At 41.9% G+C, this 19612-nt stretch overlaps 1 protein-coding gene across 1 annotated transcript in view; it reads left to right on the forward strand.

Moving 5' to 3' along the window:
* The window catches only part of LOC127189926 (phospholipid-transporting ATPase ABCA3-like), an 86549-nt gene that overhangs the window by 39056 nt on the left and 27881 nt on the right, over window positions 1-19612 (forward strand). The window contains exons 12-20 of the mRNA XM_051146982.1: window positions 3533-3687; window positions 4145-4300; window positions 5652-5862; window positions 9561-9711; window positions 12901-12999; window positions 13271-13424; window positions 14372-14669; window positions 17750-17996; window positions 18138-18342. Of these exons, the coding sequence (XP_051002939.1) occupies window positions 3533-3687; window positions 4145-4300; window positions 5652-5862; window positions 9561-9711; window positions 12901-12999; window positions 13271-13424; window positions 14372-14669; window positions 17750-17996; window positions 18138-18342 (1676 nt within the window). The remainder of the gene's footprint in view (window positions 1-3532; window positions 3688-4144; window positions 4301-5651; window positions 5863-9560; window positions 9712-12900; window positions 13000-13270; window positions 13425-14371; window positions 14670-17749; window positions 17997-18137; window positions 18343-19612) is intronic.

Raw genomic sequence — 19612 nt, forward strand, 5'->3', positions numbered from 1 at the left:
AGTCTATTTTGTTCGATACTAAAATGGCTACACCTGCTTGCTTCTTGTGACCATTTGCTTGGAATATTTTTTTCCAACCTTTTACCCTGAGGTAATGCCTTTCATTATGGGTGAGATGTGTTTCTTGGATGCAGAAGAATGTTGGGTCTTGTTTATTTACCATTCGGTTAGTCTGTGTCTTTTTATTGGAGAATTGAGGCCATTGATGTTGAGAGATATTAATGACCAGTGACTGTTAAGAGTCTTAATTTTGATGTTGTTTCCAGTCGAGCGTTTGTGTAGTTGTGTTTTTGCCATGGGATAGTTATCTATTTCCTGGGTAGTTTTGGTTGTAGCTTGACCCTTTGGGATGGAGTTTTCCTTCTAGTACCTTCTGTAAAGCTGGGTTTGTGGATAGGTACTGTTTGAATTTGTTTTTGTCATGGAATATTTGTTTTCTCCATCAATGGTTATTGATAATTTTGCTGGGTAAAGTAGTCTGGCCTGGCATCTGTGTTCTCTTAGGGTTTGCAGGATCTCTGTCCAGGCCCTTCTGGCTTTTATGGTCTCTGCTGAGAAGTCAGGTGTAATTCTGATAGGTTTACCATTAAATGTTATTTGGCCCTTTTCCCTTGCAGCTTTTAATATTTTTTCTTTGTTCTGCATGTTTTGTGTTTTGATTATTATGTGGCGGGCAGTTTTTTCTTTTCTGGTCAATTCTATTGGTGTTCTGTAGGCCTCTTGTATGTTTATAGGCATCTCTTTCTTTAGATTGGGGAAATTTTCTTCTATGATTTTGTTGAGAATAGTTTCTGGGCCCTGGAGTCTGATGTCTTCTCTTTCTTCAATGCCTATTATCCGCAAATTTCTTCTTTTCATGGTGTCCTTAATTTCTTGGATGTTTTGTGTCAGGAGTTTTCCAGATTTGGCATTTTCTTTAATGGTTGATTCAATATCTGTGATTGTATCTTCTAGCCCTGAGATTCGTTCTTCCATCTCTGGATTCTGTTAGAAAAGCTCACCTCTGTGTTGCTCGCCTTCTTCTCTGAGGTCTCACGTTCTCGTTTTTTCTTCTGTCTGTGTGTTTATCATTGAATCCATTTTCATTTCAGATCTTGAACTGATTTTTTGATTTCTTTCATCTGATTTTTGTATATTCCTGAGTCTTTTCTTCCATTGCCTCTTATAGGTCTTCAGAGCTTGAACCGTTTAGTTATTTCTTTCATCTGGTTGTTTGCATTTTCCTGCAATTTTTCCAGTTCCACTCTATGTGCTTCTTTTATGTCTCTCACCTGTTTGTCTGCGTCTTCCTGCATTTGATTACGAATTTTATTTGTTTCCTCCATTATCATCCTCATTACTAAGGATTTGAGGTCATTTTCTTGTATTTCCGTTGTATTTGAGTTCTCTGGGTGGTTTTTCTTTGGATAGCTGGAAACTGGAGACGCCATGTGTTTTTTGGGGGTTTTTTGCGTATGCTTTTTCGTTGTCCTTTAGACATCTTGCCGTCTTTGTTTTGTTGGGTAGTTTCCAGAGTTGAATGGAGGGTGTCTGATGGTAGATTCACTTGTTTTCTTACGATTTCCCTAGGCTGCGAGCTCAAAGCTTCACTGGTGTGGATGTTAGGAGGTTTAGCCCTGTTGTTCTGGTCTCTCTCACAGCCAGTGATCCTCAGTCCCTCTCTGCTGTGGATCCTGCAATTGTTCTGGGTCTCTGAATGAGCGTTGGGTCAGGCCAAGGTATCCACAGCCTTCTGTGTTCCCTGCCCAAGTCCAGCCAGGAGCACTGGGACCGAACCACGGGCAGAACTCAGCTAGATTCTCAGGGCCAGAACCGTCTGCCAAGCTCAGCTAGGGATTTTGGGCCCAAAATGCACACAGGGCCCAGCCAGAATTTTTGGGCTGGGACTACGCACCAAGCTCCACTAGGGCCTTTTGGCCCAAAGTGCGTGCTGTGGTCAGTTATTGACTCAGGGCCTGAACTGACCACCAATCTCAGCCAGGAATTCTGGATTCAAACTGTACACTGTGTCCAACCAGAGTCTTAGAGCTGGTGGAACCGAGAGCTCTGTCCAGCCTGTGCCACAGCAGGAGAACTGCGGCTGCTCTGAGTTAGCGCCAGTGGTGGAACAAGTGCTCCGCCCGCACTGTGTCCCCGCAGGGGAGCTGCCGCTGAGCTGAGGTGGTGCCTAGGATGGAACCACGCACGTCACCAAGCCTGCGCCACAGCAGGAGAACTGCGGCTGCTCTGAGTTAGCGCCAGTGGTGGAACAAGTGCTCCGCCCGCACGGTGTCCCCGCAGGGGAGCTGCCGCTGAGCTGAGGTGGTGCCTAGGATGGAACCGAGCACGTCACCAGCCTGCGCCACAGCAGGAGAACTGCGGCTGCTCTGAGTTAGCACCAGTGGTGGGACAAGTGCTCTCGCCCGCACTGTGTCCCCGCAGGGGAGCTGCCGCTGAGCTGAGGGTGGTGCCTAGGATGGAACCGAGCAGTCACCAAGCCTGCGCCACAGCAGGAGAACTGCGGCTGCTCTGAGTTAGCGCCTGTGGTGAAACCAAGTGCTCCGCCCAGACTGAGTCACCGCAGGGGAGCTGCCGCTGAGCTGAGGTAGTGCCTAGTGTGGAGCAGCGTGCTCAACTAAGCCTGCGCCACAGCATGGGAGCTATGGCCACGCTGAGTTAGTGCCCTCAGGCAGAATTGTTTGCTGGGCCGGGCCAATACCCGGGACTCTGGGGCCGAACTGTCCGCCGAGTCCAATCTGGGTCCAAAGGCTCCACGCGACCCAAATCCTGCCCCGAGTCCCCTCTCCCGCAGCAATTCCCACCAGCCACCACACCAATCGCCTCCACCGGAAGGCTATGAGCTGCAAACCTCAGCCGCCGCTGCTGGTGCCGCTGGTGCTGCCGCCTCTACCGCTGCCGCTCCGATCAGAGAAAAACCACGCTCCTCCCGTGTGCAGGGGCACGCAGGTCCTCCGCACCCTGGTCCCTCCGAACCGTGGAGCACTCCCGCTGCCTTGATGTTCGGACCTCGGTGTTCCTGGCTCAGAAATCTGTGCAATTCCCTGAATTGTTCACTGGAGCCTCCAAACGCGGTCCACACTGCTCGCCGCCATCTTGGATCCCTCGTGACTACATATTTTTCCACCAACCATAATTTAAGTTCTTCAAGGATAACAGTTTTGTGGTGTGGGGTGTGGGTTTTCCATTTTAAAAAGTGTCTTCCCAAGTCTATGGCAGTGCACAGACTGTACTGTACCTAGTGACATGTTGACAAGTGGCTGCTGGTGCGCTGGACTGTCCCTACATTACACTTTCATCCTTTTGTCACTCCACGTGACTTTCCCTTCTCTACTGAATACTGAAAACTCACAGCACACAGGTAAACAGGAAAAATGTAGTAAAGTATTTCTAATATGATCCTGAAAGAGACCAACAAATATTTTCATTAATCTCCAATGGTAGTGAGAAATCCATGTGTAGCTTTTGTCAGAGGAGCTAACGAGCCTGTATCCTCACAAAAGCTGCTTCTCTTTCTTCTTCTACCTGATTCTAGGTCTCTATCCCCCGACCAGCGGAGAGGCCTATGTTGATGGATATGACATCTCACAGCATATGGCTCAAATCAGGAGTTCCCTGGGTTTGTGTCCTCAGCAGAACCTGCTGTTTGATCACTTGACAGTATCAGAACACCTGTATTTCTACTGCAGGGTAAGCAATGTGAGATATTTATAAGAACCAGAGATCAGGAAGAGTGCAGGGAAACATTACCTTCAGAATGGCTGTACTGGTGAACCCATAATAGCTGTGGCTGCCTGCACAAGATCAAGCCAGTAACACTCCAGCAAAGATTGTGGAGAGACTCACAAAGCCCGACCTCTAGAGAGGAGCTTTGGCAGTTGGTCGCTGGGATAGGGACAATGGCTCTTGCTCCAGGGCTGCTCTCACATGCGTCCACAGACAGACAGCATTGACTGGCATGAAAGCCAGTATGAAGTTGGAAGAGAGGCATGGTTGGGAGTGCTGAAAGAAGCAAGAAGAGGAGGGGGAGATTGATATGATCAAAATATATTATGTACACATATGAAATTCTCAAAAACAGAAAATGATTTTTCAAAGAAACTTCTAAAATTGAAAGTGCCATGCAAACTCTGTCTCCTTCTTCTAGGTGAAAGGAACACCTCAAAAGATGTGTCTTGAGGAAACTAACAAAATGTTGTCGGCCTTTAACCTGCTGGAAAAACGTGATGCATTTTCAAAGTCGCTGAGCGGAGGCATGAAGCGCAAACTCGCCATCATTATAGCTCTCTTAGGAGGCTGCAAGGTAACGGGGGAAAACTGATGACAGACAACCCTGTGCTAGAGCTGGTTTAAAAACACAAGTGACCACCTCTGTCCCACTTTCCTGGTAAGTGAAGGCTTTCATGAGACATGCCCCTTGGGCTAGTGCCCAGTTATAAGTGAGTATATACCATTTGGGTATATACTTCTGGGTTAGCTCACTCATTATGATCATTTCTAGTTCAATCCATTGGTCCACAAATTTCGGAAATTCCTTGTTTTTAATAGCTGGGTAGTACTCCAGAGTGTAAATGTACTACAGTTTCTTTATCCGATCTTCTACTGAGGGACACTCAGGCTGTTTTCCATGTTCTGGCTATTAAGAATAAGGCCGCTATGAACATGGTTGAGCATATGTCCTTGTTGTGTGCTGGAGCATCTTCTGGGTATATTACAAGGAGTGGAATAGCTGGGTCTTGAGGAAGCCCTATTCTCAGTTTTCTGAGATAGCGCCAGACAGATTTCCAAAGTGGCTGCACTAGTCTGCATTCCTACCAGCAATGAAGGAGTGTTCCTCTCTCTCCACATCCTCGCCAGCATGTGGTGATAGAGGTGAGGACATCCTATTGGGATTCTAGGTGAGAGAAATATAGGAGATAAGGAAATAGATGGATCCAGAGGGTCCTAGAAACCTACAAAAACACTATGATGGGTGGATCTGGGCCCAGGGTTTCTGCTCGATCTATGGCGCCAAGGACAATACGTTCAGTCATCATCAAACCCCTATCCAGATCTAGCCAAAGAACAGAACATTCTCCACAGTGAAGTGGAGACTGGAGACTGACTTTCACATGAACTCTGGTGCCCCATATTTGGCCATGTCCCCTTCATGGGGAGGCCCGACGGCACTCGGAGAAAGGATAGCAGGCTACCAAGAAGAGACTTGATACCCTAGCATCATATTCAGGGGGAGGAGGTCCCCTTCAGTCACAGTCATAGGGAAGGGGAATGGGATGAAAGCAGGAGGGGGGGAATGGAAGGATGCATGGGATGGGATAACAAATGAGATGTAACATGAATGATTTTATTTTTCAATTAAAAAAAATAAAAATAAAAAAATAAAAACACAAGTGACACGAACCGAAAAACTGACACAGATTTAACACTTTGAAAGCAGCTCCCTCAGACAGAATTCACATCATCAACCTCAACGGTATAAAATGACCATGGTTCAGCTTTAATACAGAAGTCCTAGTTTTATATACACTTACTATCTTTGATCAGTTGGATATTTGGCTTAAAAAGGAAAGGAAAACAAAAGCAGGCCCAGCACAGGTAGGACACCCTTGAGACCGGTGCATAATTACAACATCATAGAATTGCTCTGTCTCTAGGTGGTGATACTTGACGAACCAACATCTGGCATGGACCCGGTCTCAAGGAGGACCACCTGGGATATACTTCAAGCCTATAAACAGGATCGGACCATCCTGCTAACCACGCACTACATGGACGAAGCTGATGTGCTGGGTGATCGCATTGCCATCATGGTCCAAGGAACCTTGCGGTGCTGTGGCTCTTCCGTCTTCCTGAAAAGACTATATGGTCTATTTCCTTTTACTATTCTTAGACTGTTGGTGCCTAAATAACATTCTTTTATCATAATTCCCATTGGTTTTGTATATACTGATCCTCTATGCTCTGTTCAACACATTCAGCTGGAAGTCCTTTGTATAGTGTTTCTATTTTCTTCATTATTATTTCCCACTTCTGTGTTTATAGTAGTGTCCAATATTGACACTCATTTCTCTCATATGATTTTTGGCTAAATATGATCTAGTGCAATTGCACAAAGATGATGGCTATATACAGAGACACAGTAATAGAGATAAGAGGGCGAGACATAACTTTCTAATTTCCCTGACAATTTCTGGTGTAACTCATTGGCTCTTTAAGTGTACACTGCTTGATTCCCACATAATTCTGAGCTCCCAGCCCTTTCCTGCTATTGGATTATAACTCCATCCTGCTTTTGTGTGAGAGGATTCTTGTCTATCCTTCAACATCTATATTGATTTGTGGTTCTATGTTCTATTCTGGAGCTGGTACCAGTCACTAAGCATATTTCAGTTCTATTACCGAAGCATGAGCCCCATGGTATCTTCATTAAATTTCCTAACTGATCAACCACTTTGGCTTAGCTATGTAAGCTCTAGTCTCTTGTGAGATGATAAATGATCTTTTTAAAAAGGTAAATCTAAGCAGAAAGACTCAAATGGTATATACTCACTTATATCTGCATACTAGCCCAAGGGGCATGTCCCACGAAAGCCTTCACTTACCAGGAAATTGGGACAGAGGGGAGGGCATCCTATTGGGATTCTAAATGAGAGAAGCATGGGAGAATAGCAAAGTAGAAGGATCCAGAGAGTCCTAGAAACCTACAAGTAGAACATTATGATAGGCAGATTTGGGCCCAGGGGTCCCGCTCAAACTAAGGCACCAGCCAAGGACAATACAGGTGGTAAACGTTAAGCCCCTACCCAGATCTAGCCAATGGTCAGAACATTCTCTACAGTTGAGTGAAGAGTGGGATATGACTTTCTCACATACTCTGGTGCCTCACCTTTGACCATGTCTCCTGGAGGGGGAGATCTGGTGGCACTCAGAGGAAGAACAGGAGCTTGCCAAGAAGAGACTTGATACCCTATAAGCATATACAGGGCGAGGTAATCCCCCTCATGAACAGTCATAGGGGAGGGGAATAAGGGGAAAAGGGGAGGGAGGGAAGAATGGGAGGACACAAGGGATGGGATAACCAGTGAGATGTAACAAGAGTAAATTAATAAAAAATATAAAATTAAAAAATTAAAAAAAAATAAAAATCAAAAGGTAAATCTAATCACATAGAGTTCTCTTGGTGTTTATATAGCCTGACACTCAGCAAAGACTGTAAAGAAGGCACGCTTAGGAGGCTTCTGTGCACATTTCATTTTTATTTGTGTGTGCTGTGTGTGTATACTGGTGCGCACACTCACGTGCTCACATGTAGAAACCAGGGGAGGAAATTTCTCTCTTTCTCTATTGTTGTCTGCCTTATTCCCCTGGGGACAGGATCTCTCATTGAGCCAGAAGCACATAATGATCTCCACGGCTCTGCCTGTCTTCACCCTCCAACTCTGGGGTTATAGGCATGCCCTCCATACTGGATGTTTGGGCTGGTGCTAGGAATTCAAACTCAGGTTCTCACACTTACACAGAAAGTGCCTTACCCACTAAGTCTTCTTCTCTCCAGCTCTGGTGCCAGGGCTATTTTGCTGCAGAGCTCTGCACTCAAACCATCTTCACCACTTGTAGCTGTGGTCTGACCTATTCTTCCTCACCTCGGTTTCCAGGTTCTCAGCTCACCTGTGGCACTGGAAGCTGCCGTATTCCCCTTTGCTGCATCTCCGTGCAAAGCTCACCTCTGAGCAAAAGTGGAGCAGCTGCACATTGCATATGTCTTCCTCTCACAGGCATGGATGCCCTCAGCTGTCTCTTGCCTACCACCTGAAGCTGTGCTTTCACATTTGTCCATTTCTTTCAGATGCCCATGGTGGAAGTTCTGTTAGGACATACTAGCATCATCAAGGCCATGAGCCAGATTCATCCTCATTTATTATGTATGATTTCAATGTATATATAATTTTTGTTTGATGGAATTTTTATAGAATTTTTGAGATGTAATTTCACAAGGACATTTTTACATTTTCCAGCTATTTTCTTCTTTATAACTGTGATTTTCCATTTGAGGTATTCTCTGCTTTCTTACATTTCTTTTTCTTTTTTTTTTTTTTTTTTTTTTTTTTTTTTTTTTCCTTTCATTCCCATTTAAATCGTTTTTAGTGACCTTTTTTTCAGGGCTATTGATTGTTTCTTTTTCTCTTTCTACTGTGCTGCTGAGACTAAATGACCTCTTTGTACTTTTCTGCTCTTTCCACTGGCTTTCTTTTGTAGTTTTCATCAGTCTGCAAATTTTCTCATCAACTCAACACTGTTTTTCTATTTCTAGTCGAGATTGGTTAATATATTTATGATGGTTATTTTATAGTCTTTATCCTGTAAATTCTACATCTTGGATAATGTCTGCTTCTAGTTTTCTATACTACAATAGTGTTGTATGTATTATATATGCTTCCTTACTTATTGACATAGTTTATATTTTATAAAACAATTACAGTAGAAACTAAAGTATGTAATGCTTATCTGAAAGAAGCATATGCCCTTATCACTGTCAGGCCATGTGTATGAATGATGAAGTCAATAGAAGCTATATTTGAGCAATACTGTAATGTGATGCAGCTTTGTTTGGAGTCTGCTCATCACTCTCTAAATGTTTTAGGAAGGAAAAGGAATGTTAGTGTTAAGAGAGCTTGAGACCTACATATAAGAAGATGGCATTCCCTTTAGGCTGCAGCCCAAGCACTAACCTTCTTACTGCTACATCTTTGATTTTCATCCCTGCCTCACCCTGTGAATTTCTTCATTGCCCTGACACACTCGTTCTTGCTCTCTTGTACTGTGTCTCACATCCTTTCCTCCCTCCCTTCCTCCCTCCCTCCTTCAGTCCTTCCTTCCCTCTCTCCTCCCACTTCCTTTCTTAAAGAATCCTTGTCAAATGATGGTCCCAGATATCCAAGAGGCATTTAACTTAGTGTTGCTGTCCAAGCCTCAGGTACCAGAATGCCACTGCTAGGAGGAGCACAAATCATAGAATGCCATGGAGGGTTTCTCTTCATCCCTGTCCCACACCTAGCTTTACATAGACCATGAAGAAGGAGAAACAAGAGGAGAAAGGGGAAGTGGAAGAGTGAGAAGAGAAAAAGGAGGAGGTGCAGAGTGGCAGGGAGGAGATGATGGCAGAGTATAAACATAGAATATTTTTCAGATCTTAAAAGGAAAGAATTTGTATTTCCTTTATGTAGATTCTGGCATATAACATGGACGCAAGAACATGCATTTAATGACTATTAATCTTGTTTTCTCCAATTCAGCATCAGTAGAAAGAGAGGTCAGATAGCTTTTAGTGTTACCTCTGTTCTGTCTGGTTTTCTAACCCAGATCATTATTGATCCTGTGTAGAACTATATGTAATTCACTCATTACACAATGCTGTGCTTCTGAGAGTTGTAGTCAGATAACTTGTGGCATGCTGTATAGTCAGTCGCCCAGCCTACCCAAACCATAGAAAACCAGGTATGGTCACATGAGAAGGTGGGAAGTACAAAAACATTTAATCTGGTCTTCTGAATGCATCTTCTCAGGCGTTGGATACCACATAGTCATGGTGAAGGAATCCCACTGTGACATTGATGAAGTCCTGAAACTGTTCCGTGAGTATGCATCCACAGCCACCCTGAAGACGAATGTTGGAAATGAGTTATCTTTTATTCTACCCCACGAATATGCTCCCAGGTGAGAACCTAGAGAATACTAACCAGGTGGTTTTTAAATGGTCAGAAATCAACGTTGTTTTGCCCTGTTTCTTCTGGCTCAGCAACAAGAGTTTATTTAAGGAGACAAAACTTTTGTCATAGCTGTCATTTACAGTGAAGAGAGACAGATGCCACTGGGTTGGTATAGCTTGTTAGAGGTGATTGATAATATTGGGTGTTTTGTTGTCCATGGAGCCCATGTGACTACTAGTGCATGGAGTGAGAAATTAGACAATGAAAAAGTAGTGGTGAAGTGCTTTCCTAGCACGTACAAGGCTGTAAATTCAGACCACACACATACACTCCACCACTACCAATAATAATTGTCTTTTCTTTTTTAAAAATTATTTTATTTTTGTACATATACTTTTATAATATGTGTGTGTGTGTGTGTGTGTGTGTGTGTGTGTGTGTACACAATAGATTACCTATTGCCAAGAAGAACAGTGACACAATCAGGAATTATAAAAAATATTATATTCTTAGTGGTTTGGCTATTTGTATTTGATTGCAGGTATGTATCACCTTACCTAGTTTAAAAATCTATTATTATTCTTTGGTAAAGTGATACATCCCTGTAATCCTAGAATGAGACATGAAACAGGGTTATGGGTTTGAAGCCATCATGAGCCATAAAGTGAAGCATTGTCTCAAAAACATAATGAGAAAAAAATTAACTAGGACAGCGTAGATGGTGGTTCTTGGGGTAAGGGATATGTAGTTGGGTGTGATCCATTAGTGTGTCATCTAAAACTGCACCAGAACAAAGCCCCAGTTATAAGCTGGGATAAAATAATGAAATGTAACAGAAAGCCTGAAATAAAATTCTAGGTGTATCGCCCTAGCAATGGCTAAAGTTGAATATGTTACTAAAGGTGGAAGGCAGAGCTGATGTTCACACCTTAGCTGTGTGTGGCAGTTACGGTCCATCTGGAGCTACAGAATCCTCCTAAAGGAGACTCCTAGATAAAACACTTGCTACAGCTCCCAACCCCCCCCCCAAATCTACCTGTGTGTCTTGACTCACGTGGACATAAGTGACATCCTCAGAAGAGATCAGAAGCACACCTAAACACGGAAGGACTTGGAAACCAATGACTACAAATCATGTGGACAGGAGGAAGTTGAAATGATGCTTAAGTCACCAGTGATTTCCATGCCAGCTACCCTTCTGATGGCTGACAGTGCTTAAGCACTTACCATCTGCCAGACACTGTGCTAACATCTGTTTGCCTGAAGGAGCAACAAGGAAGAGAACCAAAGGACCTCCATGCCGGCTGCCTGTTCTCGGGGTCACTGGGTGCATCAGCAGGAGAATCTTGAAGTTTAAAACTGTGTTGTAACATTTTGTCAAGCAATGATGAGACTTGTAAGAATGAAACTGAACTTTAGAACACAACTGTAGGATGGCATGTAACAGTTTAAGGGAAGATATGTAATTGGTATGAGATGCTGCTTCACCTTGCTATTGTCACATATACTTAAAACACTTGGACTGGGAGATAGAGATGGTCCGCGGTAACAGTGGGCTACAGTAAGTAGAGAAAAAGTGTGTAAAACTCTCGAGCTACAAGGAAAACTTGTACAATGCATTCTAATGAGAGTTAGGCAATGTTACACAGTAAAGGGGGAAGAACCTCGTGAGTTTAAGACATTATCTGATGCTTCCCTGAATTTTCTTCTTATTTTGTAAATTTTCACATTACTATCTTGTCTCCCTTCTTGTACAAGAGAGTTTCAATTGATTCAATCTCATTGCTTGTTTTTATGTTTGTTGCCCATATTTTCAAGATTTTACTTAAAACAAAGAAAAAACAAAAAACCTTGTCTAGACCAATGTTATGAATAATTTCCTCTAGCCTCTTTTGATAGTTTCACAGTAAGAAATATGGGATGTAATACCATCTTCTGCATATGACCTGCAGTTTTCCAAGCATCTCAACTGCAGAAGATAAAATACATTTTAAAATAAGCAAAGTATCCAAAACATCACAAATTGCCCCCAAAGAAGGCATACAAATAGCCAAAAAGTATGTGGATAAATACTCAGTAACACACAATGCTGGGAAATACAAATTAAAACCTTACACCTCTTCAGAGGGTATTATCCCACAGGACACCAAGAATAAATGATGAGATGTTTCTGTTCTGTGTATAAACTCAAAGTGTGCATCAAGAACTGTGTAAAAAGTCATGCCAAAACAAACCTCAAATATAGAGTAAATTATTTGTTTTTCCATAGAGAGAATTGGGTTTTCTCAACACTGAAAACATGTGGAGATGAGTTCTGTTGTTCCACCATTGGAAAGGTGATAGGGATGATTTCCAGACCTGGAAATTTCTGCAAAAGATAACTTTTGAACAGAATGTTCTATGAGATCTTCCTAGATTTAAAAAATGTTGTTTAAAAGACGATTTTTCTACAGTTCATTTGACTCCATTATTATTGTTTAATGCAGTTTAACTTTCATAGATTTTCATGGTTATTCAACAACAGTTTACCCATCCTATGGTTTTGGGGTTTTTTTGTTGTTTTTTGTTTGTTTGCTTGCTAAGCAATAGGAGCCATGGCATATATAAGTAAGATAAGCTAATTCATGTCAACTAGCTAAAATTATGAACATTGGGTATCTTTTAAATTTAGACTTTCATTCTTTGAAACTTTGAGACAAGTAAACAATGTAGTGCCTTCATCATATATGCATCCACCATGACCCTCCAGCTCGTCCCAGACCCTCCCACACAGTTTCCTCCGAACTTCATATCTTAAAAAAAAAAAATAAACCACTGAGTTCAGTTTGTGCTGCCCAATGTACATGGGTGTAAAGTCAACTAGTAGGACATGGGCAACCTTAAAGTGGCCATGCCTCCAAAGAATAATGCTTTCTCTTGTCTATCAGCATATCAACTGCCAATCTCCTCATAGATTATCTTAATAGTTTTATTAGAAAATCAAAATTATAAGCGTCCAAGAATAAAGCACCATGGGAAACAATACATGACAGGAGTTTTCTGTCTTGCTTTTTCTGTGTCTCACCTTTCTGAATTAACAGAAGCATGAAATTACAATAAACATTGGCGTTCTGGTGAGAGGAGACCCCTTTCAAATAGAAAGGAGTATGAAAACCATGTCTTTTAGTCCCAACCTGTCTTCTTCTCCTACTTGTAGGTTTGAAGCTCTCTTCACTGCTCTGGAAGAGAATCAAGAAAACCTTGGCATTTCTAGCTTTGGTGTCTCTATCACTACCATGGAAGAAGTGTTCCTTAGGTAAATAAGAGTACTTAGGGAAAAAAGGAATCCTCAAAGGGAAGATTCTTTGTAAGCTAGCCAGACTTTGAGGTTCCACACTTTAGAAATTGAAGCACACAAGGTTTGGAGGTGGGCTGGTGCTTGGGAGTGAAGTCACCATCACTGTGTTGCCACTAAACCAGGAACCACCTAAGGGACCTTTGGAGTCAGGGGTTACAACTCACATTCTTCAGGTAAGGGATAGTGGGATAACACTGAAATGACAAGCTTTGTTTGTTTTCTAATATAGGGTCAGTCACATGGAAGATTCAAAACTAGATGTCCAAGCTGCTCAGTCTCCCTCACTGGGAAGCAAAGACAACAAGAACAAGGGTGTTCCAAGCAACATGAGAGCAGGCTTTCCCAGCCAGAGTGAAGACCCACCCATTGTGTTTAACACTGGGGTAAGAACCTTTACTAAGAATCACGTGTCAGTTGGACAGGACACAATAGTTTTGTTTTGTATTGATACGTGAACCAAAAGAATGCAGAACCAACCCAGTGTGGGAAAGTTGGGACCTTGGGCTAGCCAGTGTTTAAATAGGAAGGGATGGCTTCTAGAAAAATGTATCAGCTATTTGTTGTCACTACCATTATTCTGCAATTCTTTTGTTTTCTTGTTTTTTCTGGATTAAAAATCCAGAAACATATCTGTACTAGAGGGCCTGGTTTTTCAAACTATGAACATGGAGTGTATTCTAAGGTTTCCAAGAGGAATAGTTACCACAGATGAGATTGTTTCCAAATCAGTGAGGTCCTCATCATGGAAACATGATGCTTGGGCTGCCAAGCATTTCTTTCCTTGCTCATGTATCTTCTATTACAGCTATAAAGCATGCTGGACATAGTGGTTACCAGGAGTCAGCCTGTTGGCATTCTTAGTATCATATACAACATTCAGTTTAGGCTCCTTACATAATATGCTACACCAGGAGTCACACAACTCAATGTAAAGAGATAACAGGTACTGAGGGCTCTATGGACCACATGGTCTCTATCACTGTCACTCAGCAATCATTGCACAAAAGGCATCCATAAGGGTACAGGAACGCATGTGCTTAGCTGCATCCTAGTAAAAAGTTATTTACAAAAAGGCCATGGTTTGTTGTGCCTTGCCTTATTCTAACAGGTGGGTGATAACATTATTGAGTGCCACATCATAGGTGTGGGGTCTCCTCCAAGAATTTATTTACTTGCATAAGCTGTATGTGTCTCAATATGTGCATATTTATCGCATGAAGCTTTTACCCCACACAATTTCAGAAACACTGATGTCGATGAATTTCAGTGTGAATGATGTAGCAAGGTCTGGAGGTTGCGGTGATGCTGTATTTCTCTCTTCTTCATTCAGTGTTCCCTCTACTGTCAGCAGTTCCATGCCATGTTCATGAAGAGGTTGATGTTCAGTTGGCGAAACAGGAGGGTGCTTTTGGTGCAGATACTGGGGCTTGTCTTTTCTACTCTCTTTCTCCTCAAGTCTCGTGACCTTAAATACGATGATGAGAAAATGAGGCAAATGAATTTGGATGAATACGGTCAAACTGTTGTGCCTTTTTCTATTTCTGGGAAATCTAATTTGACAGCAAGTCTCTTAACACACCTTGAGAATATGCTAAAACCCGGCAACCACAAGCTTAAGGAAGTACAAGGTAAGGCTATCTTAGATTCCCCCGGGTCATTGCCAAATAAAGGTCTTAACTGTAACATATTAACTTGCTCCATTCTTTTCCTGACACTCATTATACCACAGTTGCTATGTGTTCATGGGTGTAATCACCATGTCAAGTTCAAAAGACAGCACTTTATAGCACTTTTCCCCGTCCTCTGGCATTTACATTCTTTCTGTCCCCTTTTCTGTGATGTTCCCTGAGCCATGGTTAGGGTATTAATATAGATGTCCCATTTAGCCCTGAGCACCCAGTTTCTTATGCTAAATACAGTTAGCAGTTATGCAACTTTTCATTAGCTGTTGCCCATTGCAAAATTTAATAATAATAATAATAATAATAATAATAATAATAATAAGAATAATAATAATAAGAAGAAGAAGAAGAAGAAGAAGAAGAAGAAGAAGAAGAAGAAGAAGAAGAAGAAGAAGTTCTCTGGTCATGATCTAATGGCCTCAGGTCTATTGGCATAAACATAAATATTTAGACACCAATTTGACAATATGGCCATTTAGCAGAATAACAGTAGCAGGTTTTATCCTAGAGCCTATGACTTCCCTCTCCATGGGTTTTTGATCAGTAATTCAGTACTATGCATGAAATTCTCTCCCATGGAGCAGATCTCAAATCCAATCATAGAGTGATTAGTGACCCCATGACAAGCATGCCATTACTGTACCAGTGGTTAGATCTTACTAGGTAGGTCCATTTGAAGCACACAGTCTAGTACTGGGTTAGACTATTAACTCTTTTTCTTCCAGTGGTCTCTACAGAATCTTCCAGCACTATGAAAGCTAGCCCAATAGGTAGGAGGTTTTCTGATCTACTGGGGATTAATTTTTCTCTGTCCTTGAGCCCAAATGTGTAGCATCTTCTGTCATAGGGTCTTATTGTGATGTTATGGTGAGTAGCCAAGTCAATAGCAATAGCCTGTGTTGTTCTGCAGATCTCTGGGGCCTCACTGACCAGTAATTGCACGGAATCCTGTAAGTGCCCATGCCTTGCACTGAGACTGTGATTTCCTGTCAATTCTGGGAGCAGTGAAACACTGGAAATCTTTTAAGCTGCACCATAAATTGGGTGAATGTGAACTCTGAAAGGGTATTTTGGCATCACAGTAGCACATGAAGAATTGCCTGCTTTCTCAGAACAAAACTCCCCCCCCCCATCCATTTAGAAGCACATCTCTTGTGAGCTTCATCACACCAAAGAACTGCTCATTGCTCATCTGCCTCCCAACTGAGATTATGGGGAGATGAGAATCTCCTTTATATCTCTAGCTCCTAGTTCCTGTCTCGCAACAAGCATGCAGGTGAGATGCAGGGAAAGCACTGGAAAAGGGAGAGACTACAGTCAAGTCAGCTGTGGCATTACAGTGGCAGCCTAGGCCAGGAAACAAGAATAATACGGCTAGAGGAAAGAGAGTGTGTTCGAAAGACACATCTTAAGTGGAATGCATGGAAGTTATTCTCTCACAGGTGGAGGAGAGTCAGAGTAAGCACCATTTGTCTGTATAGTTTTGCTTACATTTTTATGTTGTGGTTTATGTAGGCTTACAAAGCATTGAGAGGCCTTGGTACTTAGTACCATGCTACCTTCCTTTCTACTTCTTCTGTCCTTATCCCTGGAAACCAGTAGTCTCTATTCTATTTCTATAGATTGATAATTCCAAGAGTAATATAAAAATGGAATCACACAGTGTGTAATACTTTGGAATGAACATTTTCACTTAGTGTGATTTTCTGATAATTGTATGTCTCCAGCATCGGTCTCTTTAATTGCTAACTACTGTTCTATCATATGAGCATTCTACAGTTTATTTAACCATTTGCTCACCGAAAGACATCTAAAGTTTTCCTAGTAAGCACAACTTAAGTAAAGCTGACATTTTTATGTGAATGTGTATCTTCATTTCTCTTTCTTATATGAGAATCGCATGTATAATTCTATGAGGAAACTTTTCAGAGTATTCTGAAGTTTTACATTTCCAATGGCAATATGTAAGTGTCCCAGTTCTTCTGTACCTTAAACTTTTTTCTTCATGGGTTTACTTGAGTATGTAATTATGGCTCACATACTGGCATCACGTGTAGAATTTATTTTCATACACTGAGTCAGCCTTATATTTTGAGAAACATTCCACTCCTCAGGGGGCATAATTCTTTATATATTATGTTTGTATTTCTTTGATGGTAAAGGAATTCTAGCTTATAAAAATAAACTAAGAAGTAGATTGGTGAATAAAGACAAGTGGTTTGAAAATGATGATGATGAAGTGCTAATGGGTCTACACATGCCTTATGGTTAATTTGATGTCAGTTTGACTGGGTTAAGGGATGCACCCATAGCTGGTAAAACACATTTCCAAGTGTGCCTGTCAGGGTACTTCCAGAATAGACAAGTGTTGCAACCAGTATGCACAGTGAAATTGTTTGCAAGCTGAAAGCCATGTAGGTGGGCATCATTCAACCCACTGTAGGGCTGTGTAGAGCCTTATTAGAAGCTGGATGGCATTTGTATAAGGCTTAGTCTGTCTCCTCCTCACAACTGTGCAGGATATGATGTTCATGGGCTGCACTGAGATTCTGGAGACTTGCAGGCTTTCCTACCACTTAGAAGGGAGAAGGATGCTCCCCTTCCCTCAATACTTTTATTCTTCTCATAGTCTTGACCAAGAATATTGTTTCTTTCTAGCTCTACGGTAATCCCAAAAGGTGATTTTAAAAATCTTTCACCTAGTTTTTCTATTTTATCAGAAGAGAGTTTTGTGAACTCTGTGATGTGAGTGAAATTTCTTTCTAACCTGTTAAAGACAGGTGAGTCAAAGGAGTACATCAGGCTGTGTTTTCTCAGGGAAATTGTAGTTTGAGTTATGGTAAACACAATACAAAATTCCAGTATTTAACGGTGGAAAAAAGTCTCCAGGGTCATAGCGAATGTTTGAAATAATTACTTCGACAAAGTTTAAAGTGGCCAGAAGCACAGTTATTTGCTCTTGGATGACATACATTGGCCTGATCTGTATGTTGGAGCCACTGATCGGTATTGTGTCTTCAACCTAGGTGACCTGCTCAAATACTTGGAGGGAAGCGAAGACTGCATTCGCTTATGTATTATTGCACTTTCCATCAAGGTGGCTGCAAATAGAACAAAGCTCACCGTTCTGTTCAACAACCAAGCATACCATTCGCCGTCTCTCGCCCTGGCAGTTTTAGACAACACTCTTTTCATGTCACTTTCCGGTGCCGATGCTTCCATAACAGTCTCTAACAAACCTCAGCCACTCCCCCACGATAAAGAAGGTCTAGGGTATGACTTTCGTTGTTGCTTTGTTCCTTTGTTTGTTTTACTTTTGCACTTGAAATGTATTCTTCCCACCCTGCCCAATTATATTCCTGTGACAAAAATATCGGTATCTTCTGCTGTATCCTCTTTTTGTCCCTGCCATAGGAGTGCAGAAGGGAAGGTGGTTGCCTTAAAGATTCAGCTAGGCATGGCTCTTTTGGTCAGTGGCTTTTGCCTCCTCACCGTGTCTGAGAGAACCACGAAGGCAAAACACCTGCAGTTTCTGAGTGGGGTCTCTGTCCTTGTGTACTGGCTCTCTGCTCTACTGTTTGACCTCATCGTCTTCCTCATTTCCTGCTGCTTACTACTGGTGAGTGACAGGCGATGTTTGCAGGACTTCGTTTTCCTTTGGTTCCACAAGCAAAATCTCCCCTCTAACTTATGTTGTCACAAACCTAGCTGTGGCAGCAAACAACCATGCTAGTTATCTTACAAAGCACATTTCAGTGCTGGGAGTGGTGGTACCTGTCTGGAATCTCAGCACCTGGGAGGTACAGGCAGGAAGGGTAGGCTGCCTACTTAGTTATTTAGACCCTGTCTAAATAAATAAATAATACAAAAGTCTTACGGTAGACTAAGAAAATAACTTTAAAATGCTTTGTTGTAATAAAGTAACTGTTCTTTGTCATAGCACAAGTGTGTCTCCTGGACTAATTTCCCAGTATTTTTCCTTTGGCTTTTGCTGAGTCTTAAAACTTTTCAAAGTAGCAAGCATTTTTGCTGTAATGTTTCATACTAGCCAAATGTGTTCAATTTTGCCCTAGTATTCCAAGCTAGATTATTGCCACCTCTCCTAGTTTTAAGTCTCTGTTCATTTATTTTAAATCTTTTTTCCAAATACTTATTAGGATGGCTATTACAAAAAAATTACTATAAAGTAACTAGTTTTGGAAAAATTGGAAACTTTAGTACCTATTGGTGGAAATCGGAAAGAAGGATGCTGCCAGGAACAAGGTGGCTGGGTTCTCAATGTATTTAATGATATTGTCATGTAATTAAATACCCCACTACTAGCTATAAGAGATGGAGCCAGAATGCCAAAGATATATTAACATTCTTACTTTTGATATATACTAATGATGATAGTCAGATGTGGAGGAGACCTCAATGACCACCAGCAGAGGCATGGAGAAAGAGAGCACAGCATCATTTAGCCTTAGAAAGATGCTACTCCCTACATTTGCTGTTACTGCAGATGAATGCAGCTACCACCCAAAGCCAAATACTGTATGAGATTTATGAAACAGCCAAACTCAGAGAACCAGAGTATGGAATGGTGGTTTCCAGGACCAAGGAGGAGATTCAGACATGATTCTGATGTAGGTCTCCCTATGCTTCCTTATCTAGTTTCCCACATTAACAATAAGTATCTAAGAAGCAGATCCTGGAATGAATGTGAGAAGTGGGCTAGACCCATGAAGCCTAACTTAAAAACAATAGATATCAGTGAGACAAAACTGATGCAAAACTTTAGAGAAAGAATCTACTTTCTAGGAAATCTGCTAGCTGTCCTTAGTGTGAAAGTCTGCTGGTTCTGTGCATGACAAAAACAAATAAGGAAAGACAATGGTTGTGATTCT

Source organism: Acomys russatus, chromosome 5, assembly GCF_903995435.1.
Source record: "Acomys russatus chromosome 5, mAcoRus1.1, whole genome shotgun sequence".
NCBI classification, from domain to species: Eukaryota; Metazoa; Chordata; class Mammalia; order Rodentia; family Muridae; genus Acomys; species Acomys russatus.